The sequence below is a fragment of the Anolis carolinensis genome, chromosome 2 (genome assembly GCF_035594765.1).
Source record: "Anolis carolinensis isolate JA03-04 chromosome 2, rAnoCar3.1.pri, whole genome shotgun sequence".
Classification (NCBI taxonomy): Eukaryota; Metazoa; Chordata; class Lepidosauria; order Squamata; family Dactyloidae; genus Anolis; species Anolis carolinensis.
The window spans coordinates 131,109,749-131,129,485 of record NC_085842.1 but is presented as its reverse complement, the minus strand read 5'-3'; the positions used below and the strand labels follow the sequence as shown (position 1 = coordinate 131,129,485).

General features: G+C 36.8%; 1 protein-coding gene across 1 annotated transcript in view; it reads left to right on the top strand.

Annotated features, from left to right (window-relative positions):
- Positions 1 to 15,260, top strand: part of ccdc57 (coiled-coil domain containing 57) — an 82,796-nt gene extending 67,536 nt beyond the window's left edge. Inside the window, 1 exon segment of the mRNA XM_062973951.1 lies at positions 14,781 to 15,260. Within this exon segment, the coding sequence (XP_062830021.1) occupies positions 14,781 to 14,998 (218 nt within the window). The 3' untranslated portion in view covers positions 14,999 to 15,260.
- Positions 15,261 to 19,737: the final 4,477 nt, after the last annotated feature.

Here is a 19,737-nt window from a genome sequence, read left to right as displayed (position 1 = left end):
CCCCCTGAACTTATGAGGGTTTTTTTTGACAAGTAGACACCTTATACAGTCTGACTGTTGCTATCATTTTATGTGGGAAGACTTTGCTTAGCACACCCATCAACCAGATAACAGACAATTTTCATAAAGGGTGTGAGAATGTAATATCTTCTTAAAAATATACAGAATTGATAAAAATAGATTTGACAATGCAATCACAGCATTGGGAATAAAGTGCAAAAGAGCAGGCTGTGGCTGTTTCACACTTAAATAAATGAAGAGTGAAAGATTCTGTTAATGGAACCAATGGATCTCTCTGTTTAAATGGCAGGAACATATAAGCCTACATCTCATAAACAGCTAAAATCTTCTTTCTAATTATTGTTAGGGAACAAGTCTCAAAATAATATTATCATATCAATGACTTCATGACAAAATGATGTGATACCCCAATACTAACAAAAAGTAGATATAGCTTTTGAACCTTTTAAAAGGTAAGAAATTATAGCATATATGTAGTAGCTACCATTAAGCATTAAAGACAAGTAAGTTCTAGACTATGTCTAACATAAGAAGAAATGATATGCATAATCTTATTCAAATGGGTGAATAACCCAACAAGCCTCTATTAATTTCTGTTTATTGGTTAATATCATTAGAGCTTACTGTTAATATCAGTAAGACATAAGTTGGTGTTGGTGTGCACTCTTTTAAAAATTATATTAAAAAGAAGAAAAGGTTTTCCAATAAAATTATAAAATTTATGTAATTATAAAATTACATAAAGGAATTAATCAAACAAACCTACAATAAGCTATAAAATATATCTACATAAAATAAAAATAAACTAAATTTTCAAAGTGGGGAATACTAGAATACAATACTACACAAAAGGAGGGGAAAGGGTATTCTAATTGCCCAAACTAACTTCTTCTAACTACAGTAGAGTCTCACTTATCTAACATAAACGGGCCGGCAGAACATTGGATAAGCGAAAATGTTGGATGATAAGGAGGGATTAAGGAAAACCATATTAAACAGCAAATTATGTTATGATTTTACAAATTAGGCACCAAAGCATCATGCTTTACAACAAATGGATAGAAAAAGCAGTTCAGTACACGATAACGTTATGTAATAATGACGGTATTTATGAATTTAGCACCAAAATTTTGCAATTTATTGAAAAATTGACTACAAAAACATTGACTACTAAAAGGCAAACTGCGTTGGATAATACAGAACCTTGGATCAGTGGAGCTTGGATAAGCGAGACTCTACTGTATCTTGGATTAGATATTCCTTTAATTTTTTTACTATCCTTCAAAACCGAATACTTCTGATCTTCCCAATGTTCTTTCAAATATATGATTAGAAGCTGCCAATCTTGCTTTAGGTTTGTAATTTAATACAAGTTGTCAATGTGTCATTTTCTGCCAAGTCATGCATTTTCGGTAAACAGACTTCTATAGATGGGATGGTTACGTCTTTCTGCTTCTGTGCATAAAGTTTTCTTGCTGCTATAATCATATACTGCAGATATTTTATTTTTTGACCATATAACAAACTGAACAAAAAGTTTCTGCTTCAACTGAATTTCTAAAACATCTTTCATTAAGACATGTATCTCAATCCAGAATTTCAAACAGATATTATAAATGTGCCTTCTTTATCATTACATTTCTAACAAATATTAATAGTATTTTTCTACTTCTCTGACCATTTTTCAGGAGTTAAATGCCATCTATACATATCTTTAAAAATTCTAAGATTGTAACTCAATGTAAATTTAAAGCCAATATTTTGCCTATTCTTCCTCCATTTCCATTTTCATAAACAATATATACATCCTTGTTTTTAAGCGTTCCTCATCTGTACATAGTTGGATTTCAAAGACCATATATGGTAGTTTCTTATCCATTTAAAACTTCTCATAACATCGTCCATATTCATTCCAATGTATGTTAGGTACATCCATGCATTTCTGATTTTTCATTTGTTTCATCCTGTAAATAAATAAGTAAGTAAAACTTTATTTATATACCACCCTCTCTACTTGAGAGGACTCAGGGCGGTTTCCATCATCGCAAAGAAACCATACAACAAATTAAACACAATAAAGAATAATAAACATGAAACAAGAACATACAATTCAAAAGAACCACATTTTTTAAAATAAAGTTACAAAATGCTCTGTCAGTGGGACCAAGGCTTCAGAGTGGGCAAGGTCAACTATAAAGTGCTAGGCAAGGCAAGTGCAACAGAATATCATAGGGCTGGGAACTGGGTAAAGTGCTGAGCGGGGTTCTAGCTAACAACCCGGGGGGGGGGGGGGTGCTAGGACTAATCCTGCTCAAAAATCTGCAGGAACCACCAAGTTTTCAGAACTTTCCAGTGTAGGAGCTTGTCTGATATCTCTGGGAAGGGCATTCCAAAGTCGGTGAACCACCATCAAGAAGGCCCTCTCCCCCATCCCCACCAGCTGATGACAGTGAGAGGAGGGTATCCCCGGAAGATCTCAGAACCCACGCTGGTTTGTAAAGGGAGATGTGATCACGAAGATAGGGAGGGCCCGAGCTGTATAGGGCTGTTTTGTAATATCCTTTTTCCATCACCAGCACATCTTTATATCCCATCACTTTATTTATTTTGAAATATGATAAAGCTTTGTGTGGTGATATCCTTATACCTATTCCAAATCCTTTTATTTCTAGCACCCTCTTTTTGCTTGATAATCAAGCAGTGTTTCTTCTAATCCAGAGCACGGTCCAGACTAACTCCCAGATATTTTCATGTGCTGCAATGCTCCAATGTGATTTCTTCCCAGGTAATCCTCAGAGCTCAAGATGTTTGTCTATTCTTAAGATGAAAAGCACACGTCTGCATTTTAGATGGATTCGGAATTAACTGGTTTCTCCTGTAATAGGCAGTAAGAGCAACTAAAACTTTGGAGAGCTTCTGTTCAACCATTTCAAAGCTCCCTGCTTGAGTGGTGATGGCACAATCGTCAGCAGAGATGAAACTTTCTTTCTCTTCTGACAGTGGCCGATCATTGGTGTAAATGTTAAACATTGATGGAGCAAGCATGTTCCCCTGAGGCAGGCCGTTCTTCAGTTTTCACCATTTGCTTCTTTTACCCTGGAACTCAAAAGAAAGCTCCTGTTTTCCTATGAAATGGCTGAGGTGGTAGTCCTTTGTGATATTTTTTCCTCAGGAAGAGGCAATGATTTACAGTATCTATCATAAGCTGCTGACAGGTCTATGAAGACAGCTCCTGTAATCTGCTGCATTTCAAAACCATCTTCTATGTGATGAGCCAAGTTCAATACCTGTGATGTACAGCTTTTCCTTTTCCTGAAACCAGCTTGCTATGCAGTCATACATCAGTCTATTTTTTTCCATAATTCTATGCAGAATAAGTCTCTCCAGAACTTTATAAAGATGGCACAGCAAGAAGATTGGTCTAGAGCTTTTTGGATCATTACAGTCTTTGCCTGAAAGCATCGCTTGATTATCAAGCAAAAAGTGAGTGCTAGAAATAATATATGAAAGCTGGGCGCACAGAAGACTGGGCGATTTGAAAGGTGCTGAACAGAGTTGCTCTGCATCTTGTAGTACTAGAAAAGCACAATCTTAAGAAATGGGGCTACAAAGTGGAGTCCATGACATGTGAGTGTGGAGAAGAGCAAACCACAGCCCACTTACTACAATGCAGCCTGAGCCCTACCACGTGCACAGTGGAGGACTTTCTTACAATGACACCAGAGGCAGTCAAAGTGGCCAGCTTCTGGTCTAAGAAAATTTAGTATAATGCCAAGTTTTTAACTTTGTTTGTGCTTTTTATACATTATAACTGTATTCTCAATTAGCTTCTGACATAATAAATAAATAAATATTCCAAATCATTAACAAATAATTCTGATCTACTGATTATTAAAATCTACATTTGTTTTCGGTTTATCATACCAGAGGAAACCATTCTATTCAAATCTTAGGCCAAATCCCCCTATTTGTAAGAATTATCTTTTTTCCAAGTTAACCCAATCTTTAATTCAGATTAGACAACATTTTGAACTGAGTTCTAGATTATTTTCCCTTGCTAAATAGACAAAAGTGTCTTCTTGCCATTGTTTAAATGATATAACATTGGTCAAAATAAGTCATGTCTGAAACAAAAATAACGTTTTAGGGTGAACATTCATTTTATTACTGAATTTCTTCCCATCAATGATAACCTTGATGTATTTCATTTTTGTAAACAGACTATAATGCCATTTCAAGTTTTGGCATAATTATTTTGGACCCCCCCCCTCCCCAAATCTAGTTCCCCCACCCACACTATGTCTCAGGTATTCTGTGTCAAATAACATGGAGGAAGTCACTCTGAAAGCACCTGTATACCCTGTGTTTTCACTGGTTTATCAGAGTCCTGGGCTCTGTCTTTACCTGGACTGGTAAAGACTATGGTGTGGAAGAGAACTTTGAGAACTTTGGGAGCTGGTCTTTACCAATATTTGAGCCTAGTGCCTCTTAGTCATTCTTAGCCTAAGATGTCACATTATGAGATAAGGCTAAGTGTGGCAAGAAACAAAGTAAGAAAATAGGCAGACATGCATAAAGACAATCTCTTTCATTTGCTGTTGCTCACAGTAACACAATTGAAGCTCTGTCCCTAACATAGCAAATACTTGTTAGTGGTTTATCAGACCAACTGTCCAGTATTAGCTTGTGGTTCTTCTTATATATTCTCATAGAGGGGTCACAAGAACTCACATTTCCTGATTTGGAATTGCAAGCCTATTTTTCTCTCAAATAGGAAGCAAATGTGTTTATGTTCAAAGATTAGAAGGCTCTATGTCAGACCTGGAAAACTGTTGTATTTTGTGCTAAATAACCATAGATGAGAGGCGACCTATTTGGAATCTGAAGTAAAGGAGACCCTGTAGAACAAGAAAAGTTATCCTCAAACTTGGGTTTCAGACAGAGAATAATATATGGTAATAATGCATATTTAATAGCTTTCTCCACATTTCTTTTTCCATATTATCCTCATCACAGGGGTATTTTTTAACATCTGCCTTGGAATATTTACAGCCAAAAATTATGGAATTCATAATTGGAATTTATTTTTGATGGCAATTTTAAAGGAAAAAATTGACTTTGCTGTGATGCAGCCCACAGTAGAGGCAGACATTAATTCCTACACCTATTGATCTTGGGTTTTACTGTGATATCGGCCTTTGAGTCATTCAAAATGGATGCTTTGCATGCTATACATTTGAGAATATGACTCACTTCATCTACTGAAACAACCATTGCATTGATGCACAGCACTAAGTGAATAATTTCAATGTAAATCTTGAAAAAAAAAAGAAATAATGACTTACTGTGGGTATGTTTTTTTTCAGAGCTCCAGACCTTGAGAACTCATAGCTGCATGTTAAAAAGAAGTCAAAGGGTAGAAAAATAAGAGGATGGCCAGAACAGCAAGAGCCATTGTGCTGCAATATCTGAGCTCAGATGTTGAAAACTGAAGGGCCATTTTAATTATAATTCTTCAGTATCAATCCAATTGCTGTTGGGTCATTTGTTACACTCTTGCCTATTTGACAAAATTTCAACATCCTATCTGGGTAAAGAACCAGACAATAAGTAGGCTGGGTAGAATATTAACCAATAAAGAGATGAGAACTTCTTTTGAGCTCAAAGTATGCCATTTTCATTCTGTCTTACGTAAGACTTTCACCTTCCAAGTGCTTTACAAATATTAGCTTACTCTGATGTGATTTTCTGTACTTGAAATTTCCAACCATTGAAATTAAATGGATTAAGTACAAGAAGAAGTGAATTAGATCATAAGAACAGAAAACTAGTGGAGGTCAGTTTGTTCCATAAATTTTCTGCTTCCAGGAAATGTTGTAGGCTGGACCAAAATGTCATGTAATTATGTATGAGAAAAGACAACACAAAAAGATGAAGGTATTACATCTTTATTATTAATTTCCTTTTTAAAAAAAAGTTTAAACAAAATGTTTTCATTAATAAAAACTTTTTTGCCTTAGTAAATAAAGTAAAATAACCTTTAGTTTCTCCTTTTTCAACTACCATGCAGAACAAAGGTGGACAGTATTTTTACCCTCAAGGTCCAAATGGGCATGGGAAACATTCCAGTAGACATAGCCAGAAACAGCCGTAATTGGGGCTGTTAACTCACATGCAAATATTCTCATACTATCATACACATTCACACTAACATGCATTTACATCCACCTGTCCACCTTCTATTCAAACTATTCTCTTCCTCCAGATTTCTTTCTGTGCAGGGTGGGGAACAAGAGGCATCTCTAGCAGCCTAGCATGCAGAGAAAGCAAGTGTATAGTAGAAAAACAAAGCATTGTACTTTGTGACTAGATGACAACCTCTTTCTCCAGTAGTTCATTTTCATTTCATTCCAGGCTTGAAGAGAGGGAAGTCTTCTTTCTGTTGCCCAACAGAAAAGAAACATTTTATAGAATCATAGGATGTTAGAATTGGAAGAGACCCCAAGGGCCATCAAGTCCAAGACCCTGTCATGCAGGAAAAGCAGAATCAAAGCACTTTGACAGATAGCCATGCAGCCTCTGCTTAATAACCTCCAGAGAAAGTTCACCATGCTCTGAGGCAGCAGCATATTCCACTGTCAAACAGTTTTTACCATCAGGAAGTTCTTCCTAATGTTTAGGTGAAAAATTTCCTGCAATTTGAAACCATTGCTCCATGTCCTAGTCTCCAGATCAGCATAAAACAAGCTTGATTAAAGTAAGATTTAGAAGATATCATGTTGTCCTGTTTTGTCTTTCAAGAACAGCCTTAAGACACTGTGGTAAGTAAATGAAAACTACTTTACTTCAGCAAAACATAAAGTACAGCACACTCCGTGGAATAATGCAAAAGGAAGCAAGGAACTCTTAGGGCAAATGCAATTCTTAGTCTCTGATACAGAACCAAATCAAATAGACAGACAAAGAAACAGCAATAAATCCAGATGCAGACTCAGAGCAGGCACACAGGGAGTGAAGGCATTTTGTTAGAGCTGGCTGCACCTGCTTCTGCTTTGTAGCTCTGAGTCCCCTCACAGCTGCTAGGGCAGTTCCTAATCACTCAGCTGCATTTCTGGCAGCTATTCTAGCTGAACAACATCTCTGCTCTGTTTCCTTTCACCTCTCCTGAAAAGTGGGTACTCACAAAGTCTCTTCCTCAGATTCTAACTCACCCTCAGATTCATGAACACTTTCTGCTCCCCTTCCTCTTCTGAAGAAGAGGAATCCCTAACACATGTAATGCTTCTGCAGTAGACCTGGCAATTTGTTTTGAGTTTTAATTGAAAACATCTATGACAGTGGCAAGGCGAACTTGGGAAACATAATTAGAGCACTTGCAGTCAAAGGACAAGTTACCCTTATGTGATGTAAACTCATACAGGCACTTTCTGTTGTAGCTATAATACTGATTTCCAAATGGTCACCAGAGTATTAAGTAAGTGGCTTATACAGAATAAATGCACAATGGATTTGACCTTATCACATGAATATTTTTGTAGACATATTGTTCCATTAATATTTGTAACAACTCTATGAGGTAGGTTGTTATCATTACCTGTAATCAAATGGGCGATGTGTGCTGGGAAACAGCAGTTTTCCTACATCCATGGCAAAAATTATATTTGAACAGTGTTGGTTGAGAATATTGTGGCCATTTGGGGATGCTGCGCATGCGTCAGATAAGATAGACGTGCCTAAGAGAGCTCCCTAACTGCAAAAGAAATAAAGCTTATTTTTAAAGCCCAGGAAGATCATAAATATCTCTCTCCAACCTGGACCCGGTCGTGAAAAAAGAGGAAGCAAAGCAGATCGCAGTTTGAGCGTCTGAAACTTGAAACCTCAGAAAATAAATCTGAAGACCGGGTGAAGGAAAGAACTGAACGTGAGTGCCATAATGGCGGAGGGAGTGGAATGGGGGCGGAAGCTGGACCAAATATTACAAACATTGAATGAACTAAAGATAAGCTCTGATAGCTTAAAGAAGGGGAATGATGAATTAAAAGAACAAGTTGAAATGATTAACACCCAGCTGGGATCTATGGAGTCAAAGGTGCAGCAGTATGAAGGGAAATTTATGGAGATGCAAGAGGAGACTAGAAAACAGAAAGAGGAAATAGCCAACTTAAAAAAACATTTAGAAAGTGCAAACCAAAAACTCCTAAACAAGATAGCTGACCAGGAAGATTGGTCACGAAGAGCAAATATACGCCTGAGAACAGCAGGGCAGGATTTTCAGATGAGTGACAATTTAAAACAAAATATTGTCAGTTGGCTACAGACTTTGACGGAAATCTCACCGGACGATATAGAACGATCGCATTGGGCTTATAGAGGTAGAAAAAAACCCAGAGACATTTTGATCCGTTTTTCAAGGGAGGCAACGAAGGAAAAGGTGTATAATCAGCTTCGGAAAATAAAAGACCTTACCTTGGCAGGGAAAAAGGTCTGGCCTCTCCTGGATCTTTCATCAGAGACACTGGATAAAAGAGCACAGATGAAAGAAATTACAAAAGTCCTGGAGGGGAAGAACCAGCGATATACTTGGGCTTTTCCTGCCACCCTGATCGTCTATAGAGATGGTAAATTATATAAAGCTACCGATTTGGCTAGTGGAAAGACCATGCTTAGACTTCTGAGATTTTGTACAGAAGGGGGAGTATCGGATGAGACGGAGGATTCAGATAATGAAGAGGTCCATAGAAGCTTCAAAAGAAAGAAGGGGAGTAAGAAGGCCAAGGACACTCTTCAGGCAGCTGAACAGATAAGATCAACAGAGCTGGAAGCTGCAGACAGAGGCGGGCAAATAGAATCATGCTCGATTCAGAGGATATCTGTTATTGGAGACTTGATGAATAGGGAAGGAGAGCATGGCCAAGATTTACAAGAGACTATAGACTTAAGAAATTTGAAGCAAATGGACTTAGACCAAATACGAACTTTGGAAAAACAATTGAGAGAACTAAAAAAGCAAAAGCTGAAAGAGGAAACAAGGAGAATGGAAACAAGATCCAAGATGTAAGAGGGAAAAAACCACTTTGATAAACTGGGTTAAAAAGATTTGCAGGTGTGGGAACTGGCGAAGGGCAACGCAGCCGCCAAGTGGAGTCTGGGAAGGGAAGAGAATAGAACTCTTTCGAGTCCTTCTCTGATGGGAGAAGGGAAAGGACTGGACTCTGAGGGGAAAGGGGCACGATGGGGATCCAGGGAGGGGGGCAAAAAGGGGGAGAGGAGAAGAAAAGAAACTGAAGAGACAAGGGGGAGAGATAAAAATGGAATTATACAAAACAAATGGGTGACTTAACTATACTGGCACTGAATATAAATGGAATGGCAGATCTTAAGATTTATAGGATGTTGAAATTGGCAAAGGAATGTAGGATAAATGTGATAATGTTATAAAAAGAGGGGGAGGGATAAATTGATTAAGGATAAAACATGGAATAGAATTTATGAATCTCGAGGGACAGGGAACTCACGTGGGGTAGCAATTCTAATCAATGAAAATGTTCCATTTCAGGAGCTTGATGTTCAAATAGATAGGGAAGGAAGAACAGTTTTCGTGAAAGGCAAGATAAATCAGGTTAAAATAACATTAGCTGTGATGTATGCTCCGAACAGAAACACAAAACAGTATATATTGAATACTAAAAAGAAGCTGGATAATTATGCGGAAGGGACATTGATTTGGGCAGGCGATTTCAATTTGGACTTAACTAAAAAAAATAAAAAAGCAATAAATGTAAATAAGCTTAATATGGTGGATGCACATGCAAATCAAAGTATTAGGGATACTTTTTATTCAGCAAGACATAATAAATTCAGCTGTATAGATTATATCTTACTAAATAAAGCAAGCAAAGCCCAAATAAAGAAGGTAGAAAGGAAACCAATATTTTTGTCAGACCACAGTCCTCTGATTGCAACCTTGGGATTGAGTAATGAGATTAGTTAAAGAATTTGGAGATATAATTCGGTGGTAACAGAAAAAGATGAATATAAATTGAAGCTTCAGGAGGAGATAAAAGAATATTATAGAATAAATGATAATGGAGAGTTATCTAAAACTGGTGTGGGACTCATTTAAAAGTGTATTAAGAGGTCAATGTTTTAGTATTGAGTCCTACATAAGGAAAAGTTGGAGAGAGAAAAGAGAAAAATGTATAAAAGAAATTGAATCAATACAAGAACAATTGAGAATAACGAGGAGAAGAAATATAAATAGTATATTAAGGCAGAAAAAGAAAGAATTGGAATTAATGGATGAGGTGCAATGGAACAAAATGAGACAGAGTGTGAGGCAACGAATTAATGGATGGGGTACAAAATCAATGAAACAAATGGTGAGATATTTAAAGAGGAGAAAGGAAAAGTCATGTATAACAAAACTTAAAGATAAAAATGGATTGGTGAAAGATGGAAGAAAGGAACTCGAAGAAATAATGAGAGATTTTTACAGGGAGTTGTACCAAAAAGAACAGGTGAATAATGAAGAAATAAAAATTGGGAATAAAGTAAATGAGGAGGATAAAATTATGCTAAATGATGAAATAACACAGGAAGAAGTAATTCAGGTAATTAAAGGACTGAAACAATATAAGGCACCTGGTATAGATGGATATACAGCAGAATTTTATAAGACCTTTATGCATGAGTTGGTACCATATATGGCTGAAATGTTTAATGAGGTATATATGAGAGGTATTGTCCCAGAAACATGGAAACTTTCTGAAATTATTCCAGTTCTGAAGCCAGATAGACAACCGGAGCTCCCAGAATCATATCGTCCGATCAGTTTAGTAAACCAAGATTATAAGATATTCATGAAAATCATAGCAAATAGATTGGAAATTATTCTACCAAAGATTATAGGAGAAGACCAATATGGATTTGTTAAAGGGCGGAGTATCAGTGAACCAATAAGAAATGTTGTTAATGCGATTTGTCATGCGACAAAAACAAAAAGAAAATTGTCAATTCTAAAGTTAGATGTGTATAAAGCTTTCGACAAAGTAAACCATGAATATCTGTATAGATTATGTAAAGAACTGAATTTGGGGAATAATTTCTGTGAAATGATTAAAAATGTATATAGGGAGAATACGGCTTGTATTAGAGTGAATGGACAAAGAACAGAAAACATTCAAATTGAGAATGGGACCAAACAAGGTTGTCCATTATCCCCAATGTTATTTGCTCTGGTAATAGAACCCCTAGCATATAAAATAAGGATGGATGAAACATGGGAAGGGTATAAGATTGGGAGGAAGGAGGAGTTGAGATTGAACCTGTATGCGGACGATGCAATAATTTTAACACAGAGACCAAGGGAAATGATTAAATCAATGAAAATAATATTGAGGGAGTTTAAAAAAGTATCAGGGCTATCAGTAAATATGGAGAAATCAGAGATATTATTTACTAATACGCCACCGAAAGAACAATTAGAGATAAGGAAGGAATCAGGATTAAAATTGGGCATTAAAAAGATGAAGTATTTGGGAATTTGGATATTTAAGACACTTGATAAAATAATAGATGGAAATTATAGAATGGCATGGAAGAGAATGTTAAAACAAATGAGTAGGTGGAAGAATAAAAATTTGAGACAGATGTCTAGGATAAGGGCATTGAAAATATTGATAATTCCAAAAATGATGTATTTATTTCAGGCTCTCCCAGGAATTCCTCCCATGGCAAAATTAAAGGAATGGGATAGGAAACTAAATTATTGGGTTGAAGGAGGGAAAAGACCAAGAGTAAGGAAAAATTGATAATTGCAAAAGAAATGAAAGGGGGATGGGGCTGTCCATGCCTAGAGCTATATAGTGATGCCTTCCAAATTGAAAGAGCGATAGAATTACAAGTGACAAATAAAAAATGGGTGAGATTTGAAAAGGAAATGGAGTTAATTGTGAAGAAATAATCTTTAGAAAATGGGATAAGAGAAATATAGATAAATTAATAGGACCAATGAAAGGAACAATGCAAGTGTGGAAGAAATGGCAAGGGAGAATAAGTAGCTTAAAATCTAAAATGTCAACAGTATGGATAATCAATAAGGATAAGGAATCAAATATGAATAGAAATATTCAAACATTGAAGGAAAAAGGAATAGAGAGACTAGAACAACTATATGACAGAGAGGGAACGGTAAGAGAAAATAAAATTAAACAATGGCTTGGAGAAGAAAATTGGTTACAGATAAGAGCAATCTGTGCATATTGCAAAATAAAAGAAAATATTAATATGGTTAAGAGAGAAGATAACACCTTTGAAAAGATAATAAGAGAAAAGGGGGAAGGAAAGAAGGCACAGGCCAGCAAAATATATACAATGCTCATAGAGGCTGATGGATGTATAATACGGGATCTGAAAAGTATGTGGGAAACGGAGCTGCAAATCACAGAACAAGAGATGAGAAATGTGGTAGAGACAATAGGGATGAAAAGGAATACCAGAGTACGAGAAATGAGGAGGAAAATATTGCACAAATGGTATCGTACACCCTGCCAATTAGCATACTACTATAAAAAGGGGAGTAGTCAGTGCTGGCATGGATGTCATCAGAAAGGGCGGTTTATGCACATGATGTGGGAATGTGAATATGTACAATATTTTTGGCAGACTATACAAAATGAGTCAAATCAAATACTAGGAAATGAGTGGGTCATAACAAAGGAAATAGAGAGGAAAAGAGAGGAAATGGGAAATAAAAGGGAAATAAAAGAAGCAATAATTGAATGTGCACAAGCAGTAATATTATTAGGGTGGAAAGATAAATCAAAATGGACAGTAAATAAATGGTACCAATATATGGTGGAGCAAATGGAATTTGAAATTATGAACGTGAAACTAAATGTTGTAAAAACTAATGAAAATAGAACAAGAGAAATGGAAGAAAGATGGACAATGGTAAAGAACTATATCATGAATCAATCTGGAGATCAAGCCATAAGAAATAAGATACAAATGTTATATAGTATATAGGTTGGAAATGGATAAAGATAAAGATATAAAAATTGTCTCATAAAGAAACGAATATGTAAAAAGAAAACAATCCTCGTGTTGGTGGTGGGAATTGTAAATGTTTTGTATGTCTACGGTATGTATTGTTTGTGTTTAAAAAAATAAAAATTTATTTTAAAAAAAAAAGAGAGAATATTGTGGCCATTTCAGCACATGATAGTAAGCAACAAAAATGTTTCTTCATCAAAAACTGATAAAGACGTCTCAAATGGATGCAGAACATAATTGTTAAAAGGTAAAGGTTTCCCCTGACATTAGGTCCAGTCGTGACCGACTCTGTGGGTTGGTGCTTATCTCCATTTCTAAGCTGAAGAGCCGGCGTTGTCCATAGACACCTCCAGGTCATGTGGCCGGCATGACTGCATAGAGCGCCGTTACCTTCTCGCCGAAGTGGTACCTATTGATCTACTCACATTTGCATGTTTTTGAACTGCTAGGTTGGCAGGAGCTGGGGCTAACAGCGGGCGCTCATTCCACTCCCAGGATTTGAACCTGGGACCTTTTGGTCCTCAAGTTCAGCAACTCAGTGCTTTAACACACTGTGCCACCAGGGCCCCCCTGTTATATGACCTTAAAAGATTTCTTTACCACTAGGGTTGCACTGTGTTAAATCTTTTATATATTGTATTGTATTTTACTATGTTATTTAACTATTTTAATTGTTGTATTATTTTATTGTATTATGATATACTGGTAGTGATCCCGCCAGTTGTGTAAGCCGCCCTGAGTCCCCTCGGGGAGAAGGGCGGGGTAGAAATATCAGAAATAAATAAATATCCTGTAGAATTAAAGCAGTTTTATACCACTTTAAGTGCCAGGGCACAATGCTGTGAAATCATGGGAACTATAGTTTTACAAGGCCTTTAGCCTTCTGTACAAAAGAGTACTGGTGCCTTTACAAACCATGCCAGTTAAGGTGGAGTCAAGTGGCATTAATTCTGTAGTATAGATGCATCCTAGGTAACAGTAACAGGCATGAATGTTTTTGAGATCAATATATATTCCACTTTACTTGTTAGTTTTCTTTAAATAATACAGTAAGAATAGACTCTGTGCTTTTAGACTATAGACTTTTTGCCAGTTCTATAAAATGCAGAGACTAAATCTTTATGACTCAAAAACAAAATTTCAAATAGAAATGCCATATGACAACTGTCAAGAACAAGGTAATGCTTACAGAGGACTAGCAAAGATGCACTTTCCCCTAGTATTTCTTAAGTGTATAATAATATTTGTTTCTTTCTTTTAAAAAATATTTGTATAATATCCTTCAAGCATGCTAGTTCTCAAAGTGCTACATAATAGTTAATCATATTTGCAGGTAGGTGATAATACCCTCAGAAAAAGCACTGCTGTTGGTGGCACTAAAGAGTAGCATCTTGTGGTTTCTGATCCTAACTGCTCTGAGTGGCACTTTCCATGACCAATACACCCTAGAGGACTGCCCCTTCCAATGCCACCTTCCTTGTTTATAAAAGATAATGTGACACTGGCTGTTGAAACACCTGGGCTCCAGAGGCCTGGACCTGTGCTACATAATCCAGTCAGAGTGGCACTTCATGTTCCCCTAAAAGTGGCCATAACAAGTACAGGTGGGCAGATGCTATTTGTGTGTTCTATTCTACTTCTAGTAATGGTGCTGATTTGGACACACTAATCCTAAAATAATGTAAATTTCCTCTTCTGATTTGCAGAGAAATTCCAGATTGTCCATGAACCTGAAAGACTTGAAGATTCTCAAGAAAACAGCCAAATAAAGCATGCACAGAAAGTGCCAGCAGGTCCCTTGAATATTATGGGCACTGCTTTTCATGTCCATTCAAAGCCAAAAAAGTTATCTTATAAGCAATCCAGGAAGTCTCAGATCTCTCCACAAATAACCAAAATCCGAAACTACAACATAAAAGATTGATATAAATTGCATCTTTCAAATGAATCAAAGTTTGGGATCTAAAATATCCAGACTGTTGTTAGTAAGCAATTTGATCAGATGTAAGTATTAAACCATCAATTTCATTGCTACTTCATTCTTTTTTTAAAGTCACTAAGCTCCTTATTTCCGATTTGACAATTTCTCATAATAAACCATCATTAGTGTATATGCTATTGCATGTTAAAATGCTTAACTCACCTTTGTATGTATATTGATCTTTTAAAGGCCTGTTGAATCAGTATGCTTCAAGCAGCTTTCTTTAGTCTTTGCCAGACTTTGGTGAAACACTCTTGAATCAGAATAGTTGTGGAAAATGGATCTCATTTTCCATGATCTCATATACTGTTATGCTATATCATTTGTTCCTGCATTCATTATTTTTTCTAGAGTTCTTTCGAAAGTTTCAAACCAGACACATAATGGGATTCAGTCGTTTTGTCCATGCATCAATAAGTCACTCATACAACAATCTAGTTATGTCTATGTTACTCCATGCTCACAAAAACTCAACTTGTAACTCATTCCCGTGTTTATGTTCATTTATGTTCTGACAGAAATGCATTTTTACATTATAGCAGTTACCATAGTTTACCTCTAAAAAAAAACTTATCATATGCACAGATGTTAAGAATCAAGCATAACTGTACCCTGCCACAAGACTTTGAATATAATTTGAAAACATTGAAAAATCAATTTAGAAATAAAGGTTATCCTGAACATTTGATTCATAAGGTAAGTGACAAAGTAAGTAGAGTCTCGAGAACCACTATATTAAATGACAAGATCAGACCTAGAGACAACAGAGTAGGGTGGCCTCTTACAATGACCAATTTATCTAAATATGTAATAAAAACAGTGAGAAAATACTGGAATTTGGTAAGTGACATACCAGGTTGTGAACATCCCCCCTCTTATCGCCCACAGGAGAACACAAAATATCTAAGACATTTTGATTCATTCAGATTTAGATTCCACACAACACATTACCAAATCCAACTTGGTGGGTAATTTCACTTGTCACCATTGTTCTATATGCCCACAAGTCGTACAGGCAAAGTTTTTTAAGGATCATCACATTAAATTTCAATATAAAATAAACCATTTTGCTACTTGCTCCACTGAGGGGGTAATCTATGCCATCACATGTCCCTGGTCCCGGTTCAAATCCAGGGAGCGGGGTGAGCTCCTGCTATTAGCCCCAGTTTCTGCCAACCTAGCAGTTTGAAAACGTGCAAATGTGAGTAGATCAATAGGTACTGCTTCTGAGGGAAGGCAACGGTACTCCATGTAGTCATGCTGGCCACATTACCTAAGAGGTGTCTGCGGACAGTGCCGGCTCTTCAATTTAGAAATGGAGGTGAGCACCAACCCCCAGAGTCGGGCTCAACTAGACTTAATGTTAGGGGAAACCTTTACCTTTACTAGACATTTCTTAAGCCATCACCATTCTACATGCTAGAGGGGATGCTACACGCATCAATCCTCACCCCAAATCATCTTTTTCTGACATCAGTTGACAATCCAGCTCTCACCTGCATGCTGTCTTCTTTCATCAAGCAGTAATTACTAGTCATTCAGTGTCCATATCTGCAGTTCAGAAAACAGAATAGTTCCTTTCTTCTTCTTTCCCCTTAACCAAATTATTTCAAAATAATAACTTCCTTTGGTATTACTTCATTGGGTTGATTTGTCCTTCAAGCACAAGAAAAACAACCCGTCCAGGAAAACACTGCTAAATTACAAACCTAATAGCAACATACTTTCACAGAGGAAGTTCTCATTCAGCCATGAAGATCATTAGGAGCTTCTGCAGCAACAGTGGCAGCCATAATGAGAGATACCAGAACAGATGCATTCAGGTCTTTCTGCGATTTTATTGTTGGTCCACCAGTTGCCAGCTGCTTCTCCTTTTCTGAGACAGAAATACAGCTGAAGGACATATCCAGATTTCTGGAAGTACTTGGTTGAAAGATGGTGGAGAGCCACTGGAAGGCACTTCTTACTTTGGCTCAATCCCTCTCAGCAAGCTATACTTACAAGCACTGATTGCCATACTGTATAAGAATGTGTAGGGATGATGAGTAAACAAAACTGTATGCTCAAAATCATGTGCATCTTAGGATCATTACTATTGACCACCCAGGAATCCTTGAAGGGATCCTCCAAGTAATGTTTTTAAAAGGTCAGTAGCACTTGAGCAGAGCAACCCTTACTCTTCCTTTCACAAGAAAAAAACGTTTCAATGTGAGAAAGGAGGTAAAAGGGAGCAGAGGATTCTGCATAGAGCAAAGAGCAGCCTGATATGTGTCTCCATGTCTGGATGCAGTGAGACAGCTTTCATTGGGTAGATGTGTTGGATCATTGGTCTCTATAAAAGAGACTGAAATAAAATTTCTTCTGAGTGGCCATAAATATCACTAGGGGGGCAATGCCCTCATTTGCTATTCCATCACTGCTTTTCTGCTTCTTTTTGTTGTAAGAAATTGTGGTCTGAGCACTTTTGCCCACTAAAATGGTTGAGACTGGATTGCACGTTTTCCATTGTTGGCTGCTTGGAGAGTAGACTTTTTTCCCTTGGGAAAAAGGGACAGAGTAGCAAATTCCAGAAGGCAAAATATGGTATTAGTATCATGAAGATGAGCTTAAACCTTTTTACTTTCAACACATCCATTTTTCTGGAATGAATTGGTGTGGACATGCTGTCTTTGTCCAAGAAGGGGTCATAGTTGGGACACGTGTTTCAGCTGGTGGAGGAAACTCTGTCATATTAAAACCATGAGATGGTGGTAACAAAGTCAGATCTAAGAGCATATCTGAACTGTAGATTTCATCCTTTGATTGTAGGGTGAGGAAAAGCAATCCTATTTAGAATAGGATAAACATTTTCTGTTGAACATACAGATCATAAACAGGATCTCTGTTTAACAAGACTGACCTTTAAGCTATTCCATTCTGCCCCCTCTCCAACACTAACTTAATATTTCTACAGACTCATTTTGAATCTAATGTAAAAAGAAAACATCAGTACAGTATATTCTAGATGCGCTCTGCAGTTTTATGTATGTGAGTCCTAGGAAACATTAGGCCATAGGGGCTGAATTTGGTCTTCTGTCATTTGGTGTTTTCCCAACTTTATTGTTGTTGTGTGCCTTCCATACATTTCTGACAACACTGACTCTCTCACAGAGATTTCATGGCAGAATTTGTTCAAGGAGACTTGTTTTTGACTTCCACTGAGGCTGAGAGGTTTTCTATCCTTGTGCAGTTATCTTAAAAGAGCATAGAAATCAAGACAGTGTCCTTTGGAGTTCTGTGACATAAATGCCAAGAAAACAGTCACTCACAGCAGCACTTTCTGGTAGGAACTGATTAATTAAACACTGTGCCCTTTACAATATCAGAGTTAATAAGTCAGGAAGAGATGAGCAGACTGCATTCTGCCAAGAACCTTCTCCATGTCCTCAGAATGCAGCAACTGAAATTGGTTTCATAAAAAAGTTCCAAGTTCATCTTATCTGTAGAATCCATATCAGAGGTAAGCATTTTTATCCCAAGTACTTAGCAAATATTTCACAAGTTGTCTCTGACAGCTCTCTTACAATACGTCATTGTGTGCACCAAACTGTAATAGGCCCTGAACTGGACAGGAGATCTGAATGTAGGTTGAGCATTTCTTAGTCAGAATTCCAAAATTCAAAATACTCCAAAATCAAACATGATCCACATGGGTGGCTGAGATAGTGACACCTTCGCTTTCTGATGGTTCCGTGTACACGAACTTTATTTCATGCACAAAACTATTAAAATAGCTTTTAATGGTGTGCAAAATTACCTCCAGGATGTGTGAATAAAGAATATATTTTATTTATTGTTTATTTACTTTCTAAAAATAAATATTTATCAATACAAACTGAAAACAAAGTGAATATAAACATAAAAAAACAAAAAACAACTAAACAGTTTATTTTATTAAAACCATTAAACATTAAAATATAAAATGTATTGAAACATATTTATTAAATACAAATTAATGTCATGTTTAGACATCTCCAATATTGTGTGAGTGAGTGTGTGTGTATGTATACACACACATACACACACAAATCTAAAACAGTTCAGATCCCGAGCATTTTGGGTAGGAGATACTCAAGCTGTATTATTTATTTATTTATTTACTTCATTTCTATCCCGCTCTTCTCACCCCGCAGGGGACTCAGAGTGGCATACAACATATATTTAGGCAAAAATGCAATGCCGCATTATACAAAGCAAATAAAACATAACAAAAAATCAATAGAAACAATCAACATATAAATATAATTTAAAACCATTAACATTAAGATATTAAAACATAAACATATAAAAACAGCATCTGGGTACACTTTCCCCTCCCCCTTCATGATGGACTGGGCCCTTGCCAGCATCCTCCTTTTATGCCCCAGCCTCAGGAGGCAGCAGGTGTTTCTGCTGGGCCTTGCTTCAGCCAGGCAGTCAGGGCCAGAGTCTGCAAGGAGCCAGTCACCAGGAGCTGAGGTCAAAGGCAGCCTGCAGCAAACAAACACTGCCCTTTCCTCCAAGCTCCCCGTTGTAGATGTTCCATGGCTGTCTAAGATGGTGCTGGGTCTAAAAGTATTGATGGCACAGAACAGTTACTTTTTCACTGTCATACAGCATACTGTGGAATTATTAATAAGCTCTATCCTGTATTTAAATTCACA